Here is a 22,004-nt window from a genome sequence, read left to right on the forward strand (position 1 = left end):
CGCCTAGATCTCCGCAGGGGAGGTGGGGAACAGCAGGTGCGGAGAACGACCATACATGGCGGCGGCCTCGAGATGATTATGGGGACAACTATGATACCCCACCTGTTCGAAATCGGAGGGATGCGGGCCCAAGGCAAACTTATAGTTCGGGGGGCCCGAGGCAGACCACGAGTTTTTCCTCCGGGCCTACTTGCGCTTTTTGCAAGAAACCTGGACACTTGATGTCCAGTTGTTACCGCATGAAAAGCGAAGACCCAGAGCGGAGTCCGACTACTACGACTCCAAACGCAATGGCCATTGTGAGAAATCGCCATCAAAAGGGTTACCAACCATTTATTTCAGAGGGGTTTGTGTCACGGGATGGAGCCTCGACTAACCGGAAACCGGTTAGGATATTGAGGGACACAGGGGCACATCAATCTTTAATGCTTGAAGGCATTTTGCCATGGTCCGAGGAGACGGCAACGGGGGATAGTGTTCGTTTACAGGGGATCGGGGGCGGTGTTAGTGCTCCCCTTCATGTCATCCATTTGGAGTCCGATTTGGTGTCAGGACCGGTCACCGTCGGTTTACAAGCCACGCTTCCTGTAGAGGGTGTATCTGTGGTTATCGGGAATGATTTGGCCGGGGGTCAAGTTTATGGTAACCTGAGGGTTGGTAAAGAGCCCAGCAGGGAAAATAACGCCACACCAGCTCGGGATGGCGACAAAAGTGCCAAGTTATTTGTAGGGGGACTGAACCTCAAAACAGAGGAAGAAGTTCTGACCTCTGTCTTCAACAGATATGGGCCGCTGGTGGAAGTGCGGTTGGTAAGAGACTGGGAAACGCAACAGTCAAGAGGGTTCGGCTTTGTCACGTTTGCCAGCACAAAAGACGCCAGAGAGGCAGAGAAGAATTGGAATGGCAAAGATTTGGAGGGTCGGACCATAACAGTAGGGAAGGCATTTCGTAGGCGTCGAGAGGTCTACAGGAGAGGACAACTGGGCGGTAGTTTTGGTGGTGGCCGCAATCAATATTATTATGGAGGCTCCCGGAGTTACGGCCGCTCCCGAAGGAAGGATTGGCAAGGTAGTGGCCGAGAAGGAGACCGCTATTCATGGGACTACAGGGACAAGTGGTCCCACCCTAAGTATTAGGGAAGTTCTGAGAAGTTGAAGCCCTGAATGCGGCGGAGCCGCCGAGCCAAGATTCCTACACGGATTAACCGTGAACGCCGTTCCTAAAGGCGTCCAGGTAGTGAACTTTCATGCACGGACTAACCGTGAACTCCACGTTCCTCAAGGCGCCCATGTAGAGAACTTTCCTGCACGGACTAACCGTGAACTCCACGTTCCTAAAGGCATCCATGTAGTGAATACTCGGCTTGGCCTCCCGGAAAAAGTGCTATCGAGTGGCGTAACTTTGGATCTTTGATCAACCCCTTAACCTTCATTCACAAGAAACTGACGGTCAAAGTCAGAGGGTCATGAGATGGAGTTTGATTTGGCAGGGACAATGTCGTTGCTGGTGCTTAGTCCAGAGTGAGTAATCTGGAGGGGTTGTGGTGAAATTTTGGTTGCTTTATTTTTAAGTGATAACTGTGCCCGGGGGGAACTGATAATGTGGGGGGGGTTGAGTTATCTGGTTTGTTTCTCCAAATTGGCCGGCAAAGAAAGTTTTCGCTGGGTTCAAACTTTCTTTCTTGAAGGGGGGGAGTGTTACATATTTATGTGAAGGTATGTGGATTACCATTCAGGTCTTTGCTTATCCGTGTGTAGTATATTAAGGGTTGTTGTGATTGGAGGGTCAGGAGCCCTTCTGAACAAGTGGCCGGAAACGGAAGTGACCGGAAACGGAAGGAAAAAGACACGAGGAGAAAAGGACGAGTATTATTCTTCCTCGCCCCGCTCCGACAAAAGGTGGGATCGACCTTGCGCTGCGTGGAAAAGCGGCGTTCCGAAGCCTGTCTGGCGAGAGGAATTACCGGGACGTGTACCTGCCCGGTGGAGACGTCAAGTTGACGTGGGGCCGTGCATCGACCCCGCGTCTGGCATCGTTCGCGGCACCGTCTAAACAGACGCGTGCGGGTCGCCCGCTGGGGCCTAACGCGCCTTGCAAGCGGCGTGGGGTTTGGCTTGCTCTACCGTACCCGCTTCGCGTGGCCACGAGGGGCTGCAGCCCCGGTGCCTGGTACGATACCTGCCCGGTGGAGAAACGTCCACCCGGGGTTCGTTCAACCGCCCGAGTGCGGCGACGCCGACTATCATCTTGGTCAGGAGGGGCCCAGAGACATTGTGCGGGACCGAGACCAAAAGGGTGTCGTGAGTACTCACCGGGACACACGTATATAAGATGGCCATCTTACTCATAGGGAATTGATTGTGGCTGGGGAATTGTTGATGGTAGTGTATTGTTGATTGCTCGGGGAAAATCTCCGTGGTTGTGTCATTGAAATATTGTTGATGGTTGTGTATTGTTGATTGCTCGGGGAAAATCTCCGTGGTTGTGTCATTGAAATATTGTTGATGGTTGTGTATTGTTGATTGCTCGGGGAAAATCTCCGTGGTGGTGTCATTGAAATGGTATGGTATCATTACCATTGAAATATATCCTTGAACGTCAGTTGTCTCTTGGGTGAAATTCATATGGATTGCGTGGCGAAAGCGCATATATAATACAGCTTTCTGGCGAAGTTCCTCTCACGGTCCGGGGGTCACTGAGACCAGGTATTCACCGAGGGGACCACGTAACAGAATATATATATATATATATATATATATATACTGTATAAACCACCGTTTAGGTGGTTTATACAGTATATATATATATATATATATATATATATATATATATATATATATATATATATATATATATATATATATATATATATATATATATATATAATATATATATATATATATATATATATATATATATATATATATATATATATATATATATATATATATATATAATATATATATATATATATATACATATATATATATATATACAGTATATATATATATACTAGCGGGGTCACCCGTGGGAATCCCACGGGCATGGATGTGTGTGACATTTCGACATATTGAGTTCGATGCTGCGCATGCACATTCAGTTTCACAAAATGGTTACTGGCAATTGATCACATCCACAAATGATGTAATCCACACAATTTATGTACTTTACATAACGTTAATAGGAATACATGCCCGTGTAGATGGGAAATACAGTTTGTTTGAAATAAATCACAAATATCAGAAGAAAGTTTTTAAAATTTAGAACTATTCTCACTCAGAGTTAAACATCACCGTAATATTATGCGGTTGCTTCAACGTTTTCGGTGAATTATATGTCATTCCCATCTACACGGGCATGTATTCCTATTAACGTTATGTAAAGTACATAAATTGTGTGGATTACATCATTTGTGGATGTGATCAATTGCCAGTAACCATTTTATATAACTGAATGTGCAGGCGCAGCATCTAACTCAATATGTCGAAATGTCACACACATCCATGCCCGTGGGATTCCCACCTGTGGGAATCCCACGGGCATGGATGTGTGTGACGAATTTTAAATATATGTCGACTGTTATTTTAGGCGGTGTATTTTCGTTTATCATCATGGCGCGATTTAAAAAAATATATCTCTGCATTTTCCTCTCCAATACCTCCTCACACTTTACACACACACCGTCCCATGTTTACATATACACACACACACACACATATACACCCACACACATATACACATACACACACACGTACATCGACACACACGCACACGCACACACACACACACACACACGTACAGACACATATACACATATGCAAATATGTATACACATATGTATCCATATATGCACATTATACACATATATACATCTCCACACACACACATACACATACACAAAAACAGACACGCACACACACGTACAGACACCTATACACACATACACACACACAGACATATCTATATACACATACAACAACAACATGCATTTTAAGGCCATTTTCCCTGCTAGAGCGGGGGTTAGCCTACATACACATACACATACATATATACACACGCACGCACGCACACACAAACACACGCACACACACGCACACACACCACACACACACACACACACACACACACACACACACACACACACACACACACACACATGTCCCACATGTATATATCCCACATCCCACATGTATATACATGTTTAAAGTGTACATGCCCTTCCCCCCTCCCCCGCCCGGCAACGCTGGGTACTTCTAGTTCTGCTGGTAACTAATAAAATAAAAACGAAGAAATATCTCTCGGTAATTTCATGAAACTCGGTGGAATTGGATGAAATTCGCTCGGTGAATTCACTCGGTGTATTCGGTTCGGCTCGGTTCACTCGGTTTAAAGAAAAAGCGATAATGTCGACATGTTGCTGTCTGTGTCATGTTGGGCGGTGTATGATACCTGTTGGCTGTTGGGCGGTGATATGGTGTATTTTTTTAAATATATCTCTGCATTTTCCCGCGTTGCTGACACCGAGTCGTTCTTCATCGACTGTGTCATTCATTTTGGAAATGGAAGTTTCCACGCAACGCATGAATTGTCACGAGTCAAGAGGAAGTGTCTCATCATCAAATGACAAATATATTACATTGTGAAAAAGAAAGATTTCAAATAAACCTATTTAAAGTGTATGCGCAAATAACTAATAAAGAAACGAAGAAATATCTCTCGGTAATTTCCTGAACCATATTTTACTTCCGGCTGATAATGTTGAATGAAATAAAAACGAAGAAATATATGTCGTTTTGTGACGACTGTCATCAAAAGTAAACGGTGTATTCACTCGGTTTATTCGGTTCGGCTCGGTTCACTCGGTTTAAAGAAAAAGCGATAATGTCGACATGTTGCCGTCTGTCATGTTGGGCGGTGTATGATACATGTTGGGCGCTGTATGATACATGTTGGACGGTGTATGATACATATTGGGCGGTTGTTGGCGGTTGGGCGGTGATATGGTGTATTTTTTAAAATATATCTCTGCATTTTCCCGCGTTACTGACACCGAGTCCAAAACCATCGATAAAAATGAAATCATATGGTGAGTTAGATTGGAGATAAAGGCGTGAGAGAGACTCAATGGCCTTGAAGTTACAGGCCTTTGAGAATTCATTTCGTTCTATAAACGGCAACTTTCATCGGATTTTATTCCCGTTTTTTTCAACCGAGTCTAAAACTATGTTAGCGACTGTGAAAAATGAAATGATATATCGAATTTTTAATATGTATCGACACGTTGCCGTCGGTGTCATGTTGGGCGGTGTATGATACACCATGACGCGATTTTTAAAAATATATCTCTGCATTTTCCCGCGTGTGTGGAATGTTCTCAATTATTGCTGACACCGAGTCTAAAACCATCGATAAAAATGAAATCATATGATGAGTTAGATTGGAGATAAAGGCGTGAGAGAGACTCAATGGCCTTGAAGTTACAGGTGTTTGAGAATTCATTTCGTTCTATAAAGGGCAACTTTCATCGGATTTTCTTCCCGTTTTTTTTCAACCGAGTCTAAAACTATGTTAGCGACTGTGAAAAATGAAATGATATATCGAATTTGATTTGAAATAAAACTGGGAGAGAGAGCAAGACACCACGGGCCCGGGCCTACAAAACAGGCCTCAAAGCTATGCGAGTTAATAAAATGGTGGATATTTGTTTATAATTATATGAAGCCTCTCCCAGAATGGGTGGAGCTATGGGTGGAGCTACTCTGCAAACCGAGTAAGCCACACCCCGGACAGACACCCAACAGATAGACAGACAGACAGACAGAATCATCTACGGCTATTATAATATAGATATATATATATATATATATATATATATATATATATATATATATATATATATATATATACATATATATATATATATATATATATATATATACATATATAATATATATATATATATATATATATACATATATATATATATATATATATATATATATATATACATATATATATATATATATATATATATATATATATATATATATATATATATATATATATATATATATATATATATATATATATGTATGATATATATATATATATATATATATATATATATATATATATATATATTGTTACGGAATCCAACGTCGGCCTTCCCCACTTACCAAGGGGGGATTAGTCCCCTCGCTTATATGACTGACCGACGTGGTCCTGGGGGGTATGACGCCACGGTCCGGTCGACGCTGGGTAGGGTATCAGGCCTAAACCGTCCTATGACCTATTAAAATACCAGCGCTCCCCGACACGTGAGGAAATACTCCCCCGCTCACGGTCGCAGCCTAATGGATTAGTTGCGCCGAGCGAAGCGGACTGCACTGTGAGCCGGTTACCAATGACTAGACCCGATTTATTCGTTGGCCGAATCGCGCCGCGTACATCCAATTGGGAAACCTCTAAAGCGACCGAATGTGAAGTAGAAGAAGAGGAAGTACGGAGGAATAACAGGATTTATTAATTATTTACACAAGCCAAAGCAAAAAGAGTAGTCAAGGTTATATACAGGGAAATGGAAGGAGCAGGAGACACAATGAAATCATTAGCTTACCTATTAACAGTCTTAGTTAATAAACCCCAGGACAACGTGTACGACAGACGAACATTCACACTTACACAGGGAAACGATGGCAGGAACGAATCGCTGGAGGTGGATGGCTTGGCGGGAGAGGAAGGTTCAGCGGGGATCGGTCGGGCTGGAAGCGGACAGCTGCCGTCAAGATTCGAGCTGCGATCGTCAAATCGCCGCGGTTCCAAACTGCGCGGCGAAGCTCCTCCTGTGCACCGTGCGCTCTCCAAAGCTGCTCCAGTCTCTCTCACGTTCCTCCACTCGGGCTTGCCAGTTCGCTTCTCTTTTTCTCTCCAGCTTGGTTTTCGAAGCCCTCTCGTTCAAGCTCTCTCTCGCGAGGCGTCCCGCGGCGGTCTTTATAGGCCACACCCTCAAACCTTTTCGAACCTCCCCCAAGCGTTCTCTCTCCGCCCTCTCAAGCCAAACCCCTCGTTCTTGGTTGGTGGATTGGTGCCGCTCACTCCTCCTTCCGATCACGAGGGCGGAGACACGCCTTTCTTCTCCGAGGCTTAACCACGTGGCTAATGGAGTCAAAATGCAGCAAAGTGGCGTAAGGGAGGCAAAATGCAGCAAAGTGGCGTAAGGGAGGCAAAATGCAGCAAAGTGGCGTAAGGGAAATGCAGCAAAGTGGCGTAAGGGAGTTAAAATGCAGCAAAGTGGCGAAAGGGAGTTAAAATGCAGCAAAGTGGCGAAAGCTGGCACTTTGAAGATACCATGTCAGAGGGATCTACCTTTTTTTATTCGGTGCAATGAAGTGTCAATTTAATGGGAAACAGAGCCTTCAACTACATAGATTAGGGACATAACTACCGAGGGAATTTATAATTGTCTACGTGTTGCAGTGGCCTAACTACGGACGACCTTTGACCTTTCTTTACACTACGGAGGGTGATATTTACAACAAGCTTTACCTCAAATTACACACACAATTCCCAAATCCGTTACAATATATATATATATATATATATATATATACACACATATATGTATATATATATATATATATATATATATATATATATATATATGTATATTTATTTATTTGTATATACAGTGTATATATACCACCTTTAGAGGCCATTTTTTCCCGCAGAGCAGGGGTTGGCCTTTTTTGGGCACCGTGGTCCCCTTTTGTAGCAATGCTTTATGGCCGGATGCCCTTCCAGCCAACCCATCACCCACCAACCCTCACCATTAATTCTCAAAATCGTATTTTAAATTAGCCAACATTACCGCTTTACACAAAAAATGTGGAAAAACATATCCTTGCAACTACAGACCAATCAGCCTGCTTCCAATTATCAGCAAAGTCATGGAATCCATGGAATTCACCCTCTCCCCTTCCCATGCCTCCTCCCCCCAAGCCCTCTCCCTCCCACAGATCTCCCGATGTCCCTGTTCTCTACTGTTGTACTTAGTGTGCTTCCCCCTCTCTCCCCATCTTGTCTCCCGCTCCCTTTATCTTATGTTTTATGTGTCAGTTTGTCTTTTTGTGATTAATGTTATCTCTTACACAAGCCTCGATCTTGTGTCCAAAAAAAGAAAAGAAAAAAAAGACCCTGTTAGTTGCCTCTTGCAACACACAGGGAATTACCAGTGAACTGGTACTCAATTTGCCGACCTCGGAAGGATGACAGGCTGAGTCAATCCCCCTGGCGTTAATTCAGCGATCGACCAGGATTCGAACCCAGGATCCCAGGATCCTAGAATCCCAAGCAGGCACCCTAACCGCTAAGCCAACACCAGGATACAGTGGATATATATATATTCGGATTCCTTTTGGGATTTTTTTCCTTTTCCTATGTAAGTTCTAATATTTAAAAGGTTATAATTTATTTATTTTTAGCCTATTTGTATTAATAGTTTTAAATGTCTCTCTCTCTTTCTCTCTCGCTCTCATTATTTATGAGATTAGGATCCCAGTAATGAATGAGACATGAGCCATTCTCAACTGAGCCTAGCATATGTTATTCTCTAGTCATGGTTCTGAATACATTAACTTATGAATGTTATTAGCTTGGGCCATCCATTTATTATGTACGCTTTAACAATTTCAGAGGAATTGTTGGCAGGGTGATTCTACGTCGTGGAGACAGAGTTCCATTGCGTAATTAACTCGCGATTGAGTCGTCAAGAATCTTGCCACGTTTGGGAACATGTTAAATAATTGGGATTTGTGAAAATAAATAATGGAAAAACGTAATCCATGGCAGCAAGAAATTCATGCAAATAGCAGAGAAAGATCAGTCTGGGAACAATACGGTTCCAGAACTCTACGTCACCCGGAAGAACACAAAGACATCTGTTGCAATGGATTGGCACTAGAGAGTAACCGAAAGGACATGGAATGATGTTGACCAGGCCTGGGGTAAAAAAAAAAAACTGGTTGTACAAACAATTTCTTGCAGCCACATCATAATGGGGGTAGAGGCACTGTTGTCTCGAAGCAGACTTGTTAACCCCTCCCAGCCCTTTTTTTCTGTGAACAGACAACTTTCTATATTTGTCTTGTTTCAATCCAAGTGGCTGGTTGTTCTGCTCTTGTTTTCTTTGTGTAGCCCCCACCTCGAGTGGCCCTGTAGGCTTTGCGGCAGGCAATATCCCATAAAATAAAAAAATACATGAGTACATCAGAAATCCACAAACAATGCAATTTTCATGGCGAATGCACCAAAGGTGTCCTAACGTGAGCGACTATGATATCACCTACACAATGATGTTATGTTCTGGTGAATCAAAGGCCTAACACCTTCATCTGCTCTTCTTCACAGTTGAATTTTGACACGAGGGTAATGCTGTGTAAACGGCTCTTTGATTATGAGTAGCAAATTCAGGATACACCGCTGCAACAAAGTATCATGGTCACCCTCTGCCCCACCTACCCCCCGCCCTCTCACCACACCTCCCTCACTACCCCAACCCCTTGCCTTGCTTACTTCCACCGTCGACTGTGCTTCACACTCCCACTTACCACTCACATCTTGTTCAGAAGAAAAGGATGACCCCCTTGATCTGTCCTTTCATTCCATGTCCCACAGGACCCTTGCGATGGCCACCATTGTGCGTCGTTGCCCGTTCCTAGCTCGTGTACCCCAAACCTTTCTGCAACATGCTGGAAAGTCTCTGTTAACCTATGCTGAGAGATGTCCGGTGATGATGGAGGGCCTGACCCAGTGCCCAGCTCGTCCACTATCCACCGCCATCCCAACATTCCAGCAAAAAAATACCAACACTGGCACTGAGGGTAAGTCAGGGCACCTTAAGGCATGGATTTGAAACTTCCGCAAGTTATTGTCCACTTTTCTTACCACCAATCTGAGCAGGAATAAGCAGGAAATGTCTTCATTTTTAATGTCAAAAAAGAATACAATCCAATGGCAAAGTTCAAACCAGTGACTTGAAATGCTCTTCCAGTGCCCACCACGTGGGCGATTTTAAATTTGATGTGCTAGATGTACATCATGATGCCTGTGTTTGTGTTTGCCAGAAAGCGCAACGGCATCGCGCTGCCCATTCCTGGCCAATGAGATGGGCAAACGGGACGGAGCCGTGGTGAAGAAAGCCAGTCTGGAGCTGGAGGAGGACGTGCAGGAGATGCAGGCCCTGCGTGATGGTACAGTACACATCCCTCTTCCCATCTCTGTCCAGTTGAATATCATGTTGTATTATTTAATTATTTTCCCCTCTGCCCATGTGATGATATTATTTCCCCCTCTGTTTGAAAAGACTCTGGTTCTATTCTGTGATCTTTGCCATTGCATCCACTGTGATGTTTGTGTGATGGATGCTTCTTGTCAGACGTGAGTGTTCATTTTGAAATAATTTCCTTCATTTATTCATTACTTTTGTCTTCTACCAACCCTATCAGAGATGGCAGAAGGGAAAACACCTGTGAGTCCGACCGTTATCAACATTAAGCAAGGAAACATCGCAGCGGAGCAGCCATCTTTGTTACGTGCAGTACACGACTCGGGCCTCGGCCGCCGACCCACATTCTCGGGACCACGCTCTCAATCGAAGACCACACACAGCCTCCGGGACAACATGCCATCAGGTCTCATCCCCACTGTAGTTCTCTCCTGAGCCACCTGTGGGCATTGCATCTGCCTTTCACACCTTTGTTTCCTTCCATCTGAATATTTAGAGGCAAAATAAGAAAAAAAGACTTTTGGTTGGGAGTAGTTTTATACAGAACGTTTTGTACTTTTCCATAGTGTAAAGCTGGATTTGTTTTCCTTCACTAAAAACAATAAATGAAAACAACACAGGCTCGGTATTCTTACCCATCAGCCATTGCGTTTGTGAGATTTGCATGACCGTTCATAACTGCAGAATGAAGATTCACATAGAGTCGTTTCCTTCCGTCTCCCTCCACTCAAATGTGCTGCCCTGTCTGTCTCAAGTATCAACTTCATTCAATAAACCCTTCAAAGACTGTCCTCTCCTCTTCCATGGCAGATGGCCCCATATTTGACTATGATAAGTTCTTCGACAAGAAGATTGAGGATAAGCTGGAGGACCACAGCTACCGCATCTTCAAGACTGTGAATCGGCGTGCAGACGCCTTCCCCTTTGCACGCAACTACTCGGACTCGCTTTATGAGGCCAAGCAGGTCTCGGTTTGGTGCAGCAATGACTACCTGGGCATGGGCCGTCATCCTCGTGTCATTAACACCATCATGTACGCAGCTGTCGCTCATTTTGCATTATCACTGCACTCTCACTTGTATTAGTAGTGGAAATGGAAAGGTGGATCGTGACATTAGGTTTTGTGCCCCATCCCATCATGCACTCGGTGTTTGTCCACTAGGGTCTCATTATTATGTACGGACCTGAGTTGACCCGGAATAGTTTCCTCCTGGGATTGCTTTCACCATCCCGTGGGATGACTTCTGATGTCTCATTAGCTCCAATTTTCAATCGATGAAATGTTTGGTTATTTTTCCCAGCTTTTGCTTTCCAGACCAGATTAGAACTGCGTGCTAATTAACTCCTCTCCACCTGACAAGGCCAACACGTGTGGGCCTTAAAAAACGCCTTGAGGACAGATTCATCTGGACAGTATCCCCCATGTGAATGTACAAAATCAATATTGCTTCGTGAGCTACGCTGCAAAGATTTCTGCCATTTGAATGTCCGTAATGGTGGGGCTGCTGCAGGGACACGCTTAAAATGTATGGTGCAGGGGCTGGTGGAACTCGCAACATCTCCGGCACGAGCCGATTCCACGTGGCCCTCGAGCAGGAACTGGCTGACCTGCATGCCAAGGATGCCGCTCTGGTGTTCTCTTCCTGCTTCGTAGCCAATGACTCTACGCTCTTCACTCTCGCCAAGATGCTGCCTGGTGCGTGTGGACAATTTACTCCTCCGAATCTGATTCTTGTCACAGGAAGAATCGATAATGATGATCCCTTTTTTCTCTATCACCCTGCAGGTTGCGAGTTCTACTCTGATGCAGGAAACCATGCATCCATGATCCAGGGCATCAGGAACAGCGGAGTGCCCAAGTTCATTTTCCGGCACAATGATGCAGCTCATCTGGATGAGTTGCTGTCCCGTTCTGACCCCAGCACCCCAAAAATCGTTGCCTTTGAGACGGTGCACTCCATGGATGGTGTGGATCATCATGTTGTCGTCTTTGGTGTTTTCTCTTCACGCTGTGAGCCAATGGATAACCAGTTTTTCTAACACCTTTGTCCTTTCTCTTTGTTTCTCTCCAATAAAGGAGCAATCTGCCCACTGGAGGAGCTCTGTGACGTCAGTCACAAATATGGTGCTATCACCTTCATTGACGAGGTCCACGCCGTCGGGTTGTACGGGGCAAGAGGCGGAGGCATTGGCGATCGTGAAGGCCTAATGCACAAGATGGACATCATCTCAGGCACACTCGGTATGTACACGTGACGCAAATCGGGGATATCCTAACTTTGCTTGGAGAGCGTGGTTCGTAGTGGTGTGTCTGTGGGGATGTGTCGTCGTTGGTACATATTGCATCTGAAACAAAAACAAATGTTTCTTTCTGCACATAACATTCTAGAATGTAATTTGAGTGAACCAAGTGCTGCGCATTACGATTGGCCGGTAGGTTTGTAGGTGAGCTGCACACATAGTGTTCGCTGCCATCCCATAATAGTGCCGCATACATGTCGTGCATTCCTCTAACAGGCAAAGCCTATGGCTGCGTCGGGGGTTATGTGGCCAGCACGAACACGCTGGTGGACACGGTCCGCTCGTATGCTGCCGGCTTCATCTTCACCACGTCACTGCCGCCCATGGTGCTGGCTGGAGCCAGGGAGTCCGTGCAGGTGCTTAAGAGCGCCGAGGGCCGTGCTCTGCGCCGTGCACATCAGCGGAACGTCATATACCTGCGGCAGCTGCTCATGGATGCTGGATTGCCAGTCATCCATTGTCCCAGCCACATCATTCCTGTGCTGGTATGTCATACGACTTTCCATGAACACGCAACTATCGAAATAAGGCGATCACCTCACAATGCATCACCACGCTAGTAACAATGGTTATTGGGGCATAATGGTAAAGATTGATCCACTACGTCAGCTTTTATTTAAAAAACAAGCGGTAAGCGTAGGTCCCCCGTCGGTGAAGTGATGCGAGTTGACAAAGTGGAAGACGCAAGGCGGCCATCTTGGATTTTGACATGGCGACCCAATTTTCAATAGCGTTCTTCCTTATGCCTAGATACACCCACACACCAAATTAGAAGTTTGTACTTCGCTTATTTTTCAAGATATTCCGCTCACAAGGTTCAGACATACATGGCGTCAGACATACATGGCGGCGGCCGTCTTGGATTTTGACGTGGGTTGCACCCACACACCAAATTAGAATTCGGTCCTTCGCTTACGGACGCACGCACGCACACACGGACAGAGGGGAAAACCATAGTCCCCCTTTCGCTCCGCGGTGCGACGGGGAACAAAAAAAAACATATTGACAAGGCCCCCTCCTCACCGCCTGAAAAATAAACAAAAGTACAATAGGCCTACATTAATTATAGAAAACAAAGTTACCACATACAATATTTAAAAAAGAGAATTTCTAATTTTACAACCTGTAACTCTCTGAGGATTTGTGGGCTGCTCCAAGCCGACTTATCCTTAATCCCCTGGTAAGTCATGGAAATACAACGATCCCTCCCCATCACCGTAGCATGAGAGTGATCCTCCATTGGCGTTGAACGACTCGGCCAGCAGCTAAGCACTGTGAAAGTTCACCACTCCTTCTATTCAACAAGTTTGCTATTCCATATATTTGCGCTATTCCTTTGCTGGCTCAAAGCTTATTTGGAGTATGTTTAAGTTGTGTTGTTTCGTATTTACAAGACTCAAATAATTCCAGTGGAATATTTCAGGATTTTGGTGCTTCCAAGTTTTCTTCAAAAGCCTGGTGTTGGCTTAGCAGTTAGGGTGCTGCCTTGGGATCCTAGGATCCAGGGTTTGAATCCTGGTTAATCGCTGAATTAACGCCAGGTGGGTTGACTCAGCCCGTCATCCTTCCGAGGTCGGCAAATTGAGCCCCAGTTCACTGGTAATTCCCTGTGTGTCGCAAGAGGCGACCAACGGGGTTGGTGGCAGGAAGGGCATCCGGCCATAAAACATTGCCTCAAAAACGGGACCACGGTGCCCGAAAAAGGCCAACCCCTGCTGTGCAGGGAAAAATGGCCTCTAAAGGTGGTTAAGGTTTTCTTCAAAATTCCATTCGCGTCCAGCGAGCCAAAATGACAGGTGCACAACGTCGAGTTTTGGGTGGGCCGCCAGTCATCGGAAGTGAACCACTCAACGCACACACAGTGCATGCACGAAAGGCGTAGTTTGGTTTCCCGAGACAATTTGAAAGTCGCGCTTTCAGCCCCTGGGTTTTGAATTTGTATATCCCTGCACTTCCGGGCTGTTTGCAGAATTTTAGGCTTTTTAAAAGAATTTTTGCTTTGCCCTTGCGAACCTTATTTATTTATTTAAAGCTCCTCTATGGTTTTTGAATGTGCAGGTTGGAAACGCCGCTCATAACACCGAACTGTGCAATGAGCTAATGTCCAGACACAACATCTACGTGCAGGCGATCAACTACCCGACGGTGCCACGTGGAGAGGAAATGCTACGTGTGGTGGTGACACCACATCACACGCCCCAGATGATGCAATACTTTGTGGGTACGTCTCTTTTGTTCATTTTTTTTACCATTGACAGAGCTGAGGAAGGAAGAGGGGTGAGGGAGCGAGTGGGGAGGGAAGAGTGTGTTCGAGGAAATAAACGGTCATGACGTAACGACGATGCGTTCGGTCGGTGCAGTAGAGCACTACTCGAACTTGGCTTAAACATTTGCACGTTCACATTGTGTCTGCAGAGCACCTCACCAACAGCTGGAAGGATATCGGCCTGAACCTCCGTCCGCACGCCTCCGCAGAGTGCAACTACTGCAAAATGCCAATCCACTTTGAGCTCATGAGCGAGCATGATCAAGTGTACTTTGATGGAATGAGCCGCAAATTGGGCATCGCTGCGGCCTAACCAGTCAGGTGGTGTCTGGAACTTGCACTGGTTTGCAGTTATTATAACCTCCTAGGCCTTACTATTACAGCACCACCTCTTTAGCAAAAACAACAACAAAAATTACACCATTTGTTTTTTTCCTCCTAGTTTTGTCTGTCTCCTGTTTATTTGGTGAAAGTGCTCTTTAAAAAAAACAAAAAAACGTTTCTAGCAGATTTTCGATTTGATTTAGCGGAGCACTCGTGCGCTTTGCCTGCACTTATGTTATCAAAAGTCCACTTGTTCTCTTCTCGATATATTAAATATCTCTCTCCATTTTCTTTGCGACGGCATTTCCATCCAAAGCTTGATGGTGCATCCTTCTCTTCCATCAATCTTTCAATCAATCAATCCTTCTCTTCATCTTCTTCTTTCATCATCTTCTTCTTCCCACATTTATACTCGCAGTGCCAGAGCAGACTTGTTACACCAAGCAGAGAGCCAGAGGTATGATACACTGCCTCAAATCAAATGGGCCACGTGACGAGCCGCTCGCCTTTGCCTCTCCGATTCAAGAGCGACGGGTGGAATTGCGACTTGTCCGTAAAACTCCTTTTCTTTTGGCGCATCCCCGTCGAAAGGTCGAACCATTTTCAGCAATAGTGAGAAACAAACAATGCCTTATTACCTCATGCGGGACCCTTCTCGTGTTTGGGTTCCACCAAACTACCAGCTGTGTCCATGGTAACGTTTTTTGCATTGCATCAGTCGAGGAAGGAAGGAGAACCATCCATTACTAACGTTCTTGCTTTGATTTGCTGCCATTTGAGAATTCCATGATTGAATGAGTATAAAAATTTCTCTGATTTGCAGTAATTCTGCAGTAATCGTAAGTTTGTGCTTTTTTATTTTTTAAATACTCTTCCTGTCTGATCAAATGTTGACGTTATTAAATTTGATGATTCTTCCTGTGCCTCACCGGATCCTCATATCTCTAACACATTGCATAAATAAACTGCTGGCTGTGCTCGGTTTGTCTGCACTGAACATGCTTTCATGGGCCATTCCGGATTTGTTTGTTGTCCGGTGGTTTGTTTTGGTGCAAACAATGTGTGATTAGCGTGTCGTGCGATATTCAAAGTTCTTAGATTCTAACGTAAGTAAAGGCAGCACAGTTTCCAAATTATAACCTGGCATCAGCAGGGTGGCTCAAGAGTTCCAAACAAATTGTGATCATAATGAGGCCATTTAGAGTATGTTCCAAGTGGAGAAGCAAGAGTTGGATTTTAAAAGGTGCTTGGAGCTCGGATTCGGCACACCGGTTATTTCCTATTTATTTATTACCTCCGTCACCAGATGTTTTCACACCTGTTTGTCTGTGGGCAGGATATCTCAAAACGTTGTGGACAGATTATGACAATACTTGGTGGTTGAGTTGTGTACGTGACAAAAACTAGCCGATTCGATTGTGGTTCAGATCCGGATGCAGATGTGGGCTGCAAAAGGTAAACTGTCCAGCCTGGTGGCGAATGATGGCGAATTTCATGCAAATGAAGCCTTGAATTTGGAGCTTTCTTCGTCTAGAAATGCTATCATTCCTGAGCATAACTGAACTCATCTCGGTGAACAAGGCTTGAACACAGAGCTCCATGGAGTATGGCTCCCCACTCTAGGCTGGTGCTCCTGCTTTCCACCTTGCTCTTTTTGAGGCAGTTGTAAACGCCTTCCGCACCATTAGAATCTAAAGGAGGTGGATCCCCAAGGACTGTCACGCTCCCACTGGTGACAAGTTGGTGGGCTTTCCCAAGCCACCACAAGTTACACGTGTTCCTCAAGAAACCCTCGCCTGCTCACCCTCCCAAAGGCCAGACCTTTTGCCCACCTGCATTTATTTCTTCCTTTATTCTCCCGATAGAGGAATCATCTTGCATTTGTTGCGTCTCTTCACTCCAGTCTTTCAAACACCTTGGTCATCACTACCTGTGCGCTAACCCATTCACATCCATGATCTCTTCTTCACATGCTGATTCTTCCCCATTCTGTTCCTCTCCCATTCTTGTGTTATTCCACCTTATGCACATTCATCTCCCCAACCCCCTGGTACACCTTGGTAGTTGCTAAATCCACTGCTCTATATCATTTAGCTCCTCCATGAGCCTTGGCCTTATATTTAAATAAGGAGAAGTCTCCAATGGTTAATCAGACATGTACAACAATTGAGCTAACAATTAAAATCATTAAGGGTTGCAATGCATTTGGAAAACGAGGCTCGATTAAAAAAAGGTAAAGTAATAATGTGAATTAGATGAGTTACTAACCTCACTGTAGGTTTTCACTGTACGTGGAGCAAGCAACAAGATACTTTGGTGCTTGGTGATGGCAGACTCTGTCTGCAACTGCAAATACTGGTTCACCTTCTTTCCTATGCTCATGTGGGCCAATAAAATGTCAAACCCATCGCTCGAAATGGACGAAACCCACAGGACACAGCCGAGCCAAACAAAGAGAGCTTCGATTCAAAACTCTTACTTGACAAAAGCAGATCAGCTGGAACGAGTGAAACAACAAGCCACCATTAATGGCTTCCAAGTCGGAGAAGAAAAGCCAAACAAAACTTCGTCCATTTAGGTCAGCATCCTACTCGACTTTCTGGTGTTAGTATCTATGGCCTAAATGCACTTATGAGCACAAGGGTGGTCCAGAACAAGGCGAGCACGGTTTGAGCAACAGATCGGACCTTTGTTCTCGGACGGTCTCGAAGCTTCCAGCAAGAACTGGAGTGGTAAAGAAAGGCGGTCGTTCCTTAGCGGATTGCTGATGAAACCTTCAGCAGATACATATCTACGGTTCTCCACTAACCTTTATACAGTAGACTGCTTTTTATCAATTATCCAAGGCTTCCATTACGAGAACACAAGCCAGAGAACTTTATCAGAAAGCAGGAGTGCACTTTGAATGCCCCCACTAGTGCTTTTGAAACACCAGAGTTGCCATAAGAGGTTTGAAAGCGTACGCAAAGAGAACTTTGATTACAAAGGCATTCATTTGATTTAGGAAGACCATTTGTGGTGGAGACAACTTAAAGGTGGATTACGAGGATGTCGCAGTCTCACTGATACTCCACTCGAACCGAGTTGCTGGAACTTTGTTCACTAAACAACTTTTTTTTTTTGCACAACAAACGGCGAGCGAACATCGCGACTCTCAGTTGGGCAACTTCCACACAAGCATTTAGCAACTTCTTTTTAGCTGCATCATACTTTGGACACCCGGGTGATATCACTGATTGGCTGAGGCCACGAGTACGTCAGAGAAGTTTTTTTTGTATACCAAGTCGAGGCTCGTAGAAGAGCTAACGCAGCACAATAATACAGTGAGCGGGAGAAAGAGGGAAGCACAACAACAGTAGAGAACAGTGACATCTAGAGATCTATGGAAGAGAGGGTTGGGGTGTGTTACATGGGATAAACAAGATGGATTTTGAAAACGGAATTTGAAGGTGGATTTGGGGTGGTTTTATGGGGGAAGAAAAGATCAAGGTTTTGGATGGGTGTAGATATGAGATGGTGGTGAACAACTACTTTGAAGACTCGCACCAAGGCAAAGTCCAACGTTTCAAACCGAGTGGACTTTGTCACGTGTTCCCGGTTATTATCGCCTCCTCCCATTGCAGAAGGGCATGGAGAACCACAACACTGCAACACACACATACATAGTGAGACCTGTTTGAAGTGACCATTTCATCCTTCCCTTTAATCCTCAAGTTTCGTACAAGCAAACCTCGGCCTTTGTCAGGCCTCTGAGGCGCACGATTCACTCTTTGTAAGATGGCGGTGATGAAATGGTCCCCATTCTTGATCTCAAGATCCTCTTTGGAGAAAGGCTGCAGAGTCTGAGGTCTTACTGGTGCATATAAGGTTCCTTTATTTTTTACAATACTACGGACACACATCTGGGCTGCCAATCTAGCCTGAGTTTGAATCCTGACCCAGCAACAAACTGCAATCTTCACCCTATTATATTGATTCTTCGCTTACGCTAAGTAAGGCAAATTGTCACACAAGTCAGATTTTCATCAGGTGTTAATAATATCCCTGTAATACACATACACTGAGCAAGCACTTGCTCCATTTTCACTTTCAGGCACACTGTTGGTCGGTCGCGCCTCCCACAACAGTTATATCTCTTGGCCATTTTAAATCATACAGTGCATTCAGAAAGTATTCACACCCCTTCACTTTTTTCACATTTTGTTATGTTGCAGCCTTGTGCTGAAATCGTTTAAATTCATTTTTTCCCTCATCAATCTGCACTCAATACCCCATAATGACAAAGAAAAAACAGGATTTTAGGAAGTTTTGCAAATTTATTAAAAAAGAAAAAACTGAAATATCACATTTACATAAGTATTCAGACCCTTTGCAATGACACTTGAAATTTAGCTCAGGTGCCTCCCATTTCTCTTGATCATCTTTAAGATGTTTCTACACCTTGATTGGAGTCCACCTGTGGTAAATTCAATTGATTGGACATGATTTGGAAAGGACACACCTGTCTATATAAGGTCTCACAGCTGACTGCATATCAGAGCAAAAACCAAGCCATGAGGTCGAAGGAACTGCCCGCAGAGCTCAGAGACAGGATTGTGTCGAGGCACAGATCTGGGGAAGCCGACAAAAAAAATCTCTGCTGCAATGAAGGTTCCTAAGAGCACAGTGGCCTCCATCTATCTATAATTCCATTAATCTCTGTGTGTATGTGTGTTTGTATGTGTGTATGTGTGTATGTGTGTATGTTTGTCTGTGACCGCTGTTTCTCGACAACCACGGGTCCGATATACTTTAAACTTGCCAGGTATATTGCTGGGGACCCGAGGATGTGCCTTTTCAAGGTTTGAAATTAATCGGACAAGTACTTACCGAGCTATGGCGATTTAGCCGTTCGCCGTTCGCTTTGGCGTTGCGAATGGACCAAACCATTGCATGTAAATAGAGGGGGGGGTTCTGTGGTCGTTGCGAATGGACCAAACCATTCATGTAAATAGAGGGGGGGGGGGGGTTCTGTGGTCGTTACTGCCACGTGGTTTCAAAGTTTTTTTTTGTTGTTGTTTGCACGCATGTTTTTTTGCACCCACGTACGGGCACGCCCTAGGATGTTTACACACACACACCCCTACACAAATTTTTTTTTTTTTTTTTTTTGGCAAGGAACGGGCACCCACGTACGGGCACGTCCTAGCTTATATATAGTACGGGCATGCCCTAGTAATTCTTAAATGGAAGAAGTTTGGAACAACCAGGACTCTTCCTAGAGCTGGCCGCCCAGCCAAACTGAGCAATCGGGGGAGAAGGGCCTTGGTAAGAGAGGTGACCAAGAACCCAATGGTCACTCTGGCTGAGCTCCAGAGATCCTGTGTGGAGATGGGAGAAACTTCCAGAAGGACAACCATCACTGCAACAGTCCACCGATCTGGGCTTTATGGCAGAGTGGCCAGACGGAAGCCAAACAGTTCAATCTTGGTTTCATAAGACCACAGAATCTTGTTTCTCACAGTCTGAGAGTCCTTTAGGTGCTTTTTTGCAAACTCCAAGTGGGCTTTCATGTGTCTTTCACTGAGGAGGGGCTTCCGCTGAGGACTGAGGAGAGGAAATCCAGGATCTCTGGAGCTCAGCCAGAGTGACCAGATAACCCATCACAGATGTCTCCAAAACCAGCACTAGTACTGTACTTGGAATGCAAACATATCCGGCTCGCAAACGTCAGCAGAATGATCGAAATGCACCACACAGGTTTCCACAATTTAAGGTACACCTTCCAAAGGCTCTGGGATAAAGGATAAAGACGATTTTGAAATGAAAATTCCCCACTCCGATCGACTCGTATTACAGTTATTCACTGTATTTATAAACCTGGACATGACAAACTAAACAATGGTTCCATGCTTCGGAAAGGGGGCCAAGGGGGCAGGAGAGGGGGGAACGGTTTTGTAATACTTGTGATAGCAGTTTGAGTTCAAAAAGAGGTTCACTGTGATAAAGAATGCCAGTGGGCATGGTCATGGTCAACTAAAGGCCACGGGATGGCTTTAAGGTCTTGGACCTTGCAATATCTGTACAATGGCCGCCGCACGTGCCGCTCATGGCCGGCCGGCGAGCTACGGTGCCCTGGCCCGACTCCAAGGCCGAGGCGCACTTCGGGCGCCGAATATACCGAGGCTATTGTGAGGTGCATTTCCGTCGTGGGCACGGTATCCTCCCGGTCCCCTCTAGCCAAGGTCACCCGGGCTGAAAGTAGAAAACCATGAAGACAAAGCAAAGGAAACTCCCGAGCCCCCAGACCGTGATGGTTTACAAACATCTGACAACATTTTAAGGGTGAACGGAGAACAATAGGCTTGGACATTCCAAAACCTTTTCTTTGTTCTTAATCAACAATGATACAACGCATCACCTGAGGCTGGAATAACGATTCACTGGGGGTACCACTGAACTGGCAGTGGGGAAGGGCGTTAATGCACCTGGAATTCAAAGCGAGGCTCAAATTGCCAAATGTCGCAGAAACCAAGCCGAGTAGACCTCAGGTGTGAAATGAAGCAGGGATCATTCATGCGAGACGAAGAATCGAATCGTTCGGTTGGTATTTTGTACGAGGACGAAGACAGCCGATTCTGATGTAACACGCTCTGTTATAGGGCGTAGGTGCTGCCAAAGCGGGTTCTTGGCATGGATTATACTGGGTGCTTTGCCATGGCGCACACATTGATCAATCGCCCTACCAGTCAGGTTCACTATGTGTTTTCGTTCAAAAAATTTGGAGATTAGCAAAACTATACATTTTTGGAATATTCAGAGCATGAGGAATCCAAAAATCAATGTTGGCAT

At 45.0% G+C, this 22,004-nt stretch overlaps 1 protein-coding gene across 4 annotated transcripts in view; it reads left to right on the forward strand.

Annotated features, from left to right (window-relative positions):
• Positions 1-16,151, forward strand: part of ALAS1 (5'-aminolevulinate synthase 1) — a 45,545-nt gene extending 29,394 nt beyond the window's left edge. For all 4 annotated transcript variants that reach the window (XM_068099670.2, XM_068099669.2, XM_068099668.2 and 1 more), the window contains 10 exons: positions 9,673-9,878; positions 10,122-10,247; positions 10,503-10,688; positions 11,093-11,315; positions 11,794-11,978; positions 12,069-12,248; positions 12,360-12,524; positions 12,800-13,068; positions 14,642-14,804; positions 14,999-16,151. In XM_068099670.2, the coding sequence (XP_067955771.1) occupies positions 9,683-9,878; positions 10,122-10,247; positions 10,503-10,688; positions 11,093-11,315; positions 11,794-11,978; positions 12,069-12,248; positions 12,360-12,524; positions 12,800-13,068; positions 14,642-14,804; positions 14,999-15,162 (1,857 nt within the window). In that variant the 5' untranslated portion in view covers positions 9,673-9,682 and the 3' untranslated portion in view covers positions 15,163-16,151. The remainder of the gene's footprint in view (positions 1-9,672; positions 9,879-10,121; positions 10,248-10,502; positions 10,689-11,092; positions 11,316-11,793; positions 11,979-12,068; positions 12,249-12,359; positions 12,525-12,799; positions 13,069-14,641; positions 14,805-14,998) is intronic.
• The last annotated feature ends 5,853 nt before the right edge of the window (positions 16,152-22,004 follow it).

This window comes from Myxine glutinosa, chromosome 4 (genome assembly GCF_964187855.1).
Source record: "Myxine glutinosa chromosome 4, kmMyxGlut1.1, whole genome shotgun sequence".
Classification (NCBI taxonomy): domain Eukaryota; kingdom Metazoa; phylum Chordata; class Myxini; order Myxiniformes; family Myxinidae; genus Myxine; species Myxine glutinosa.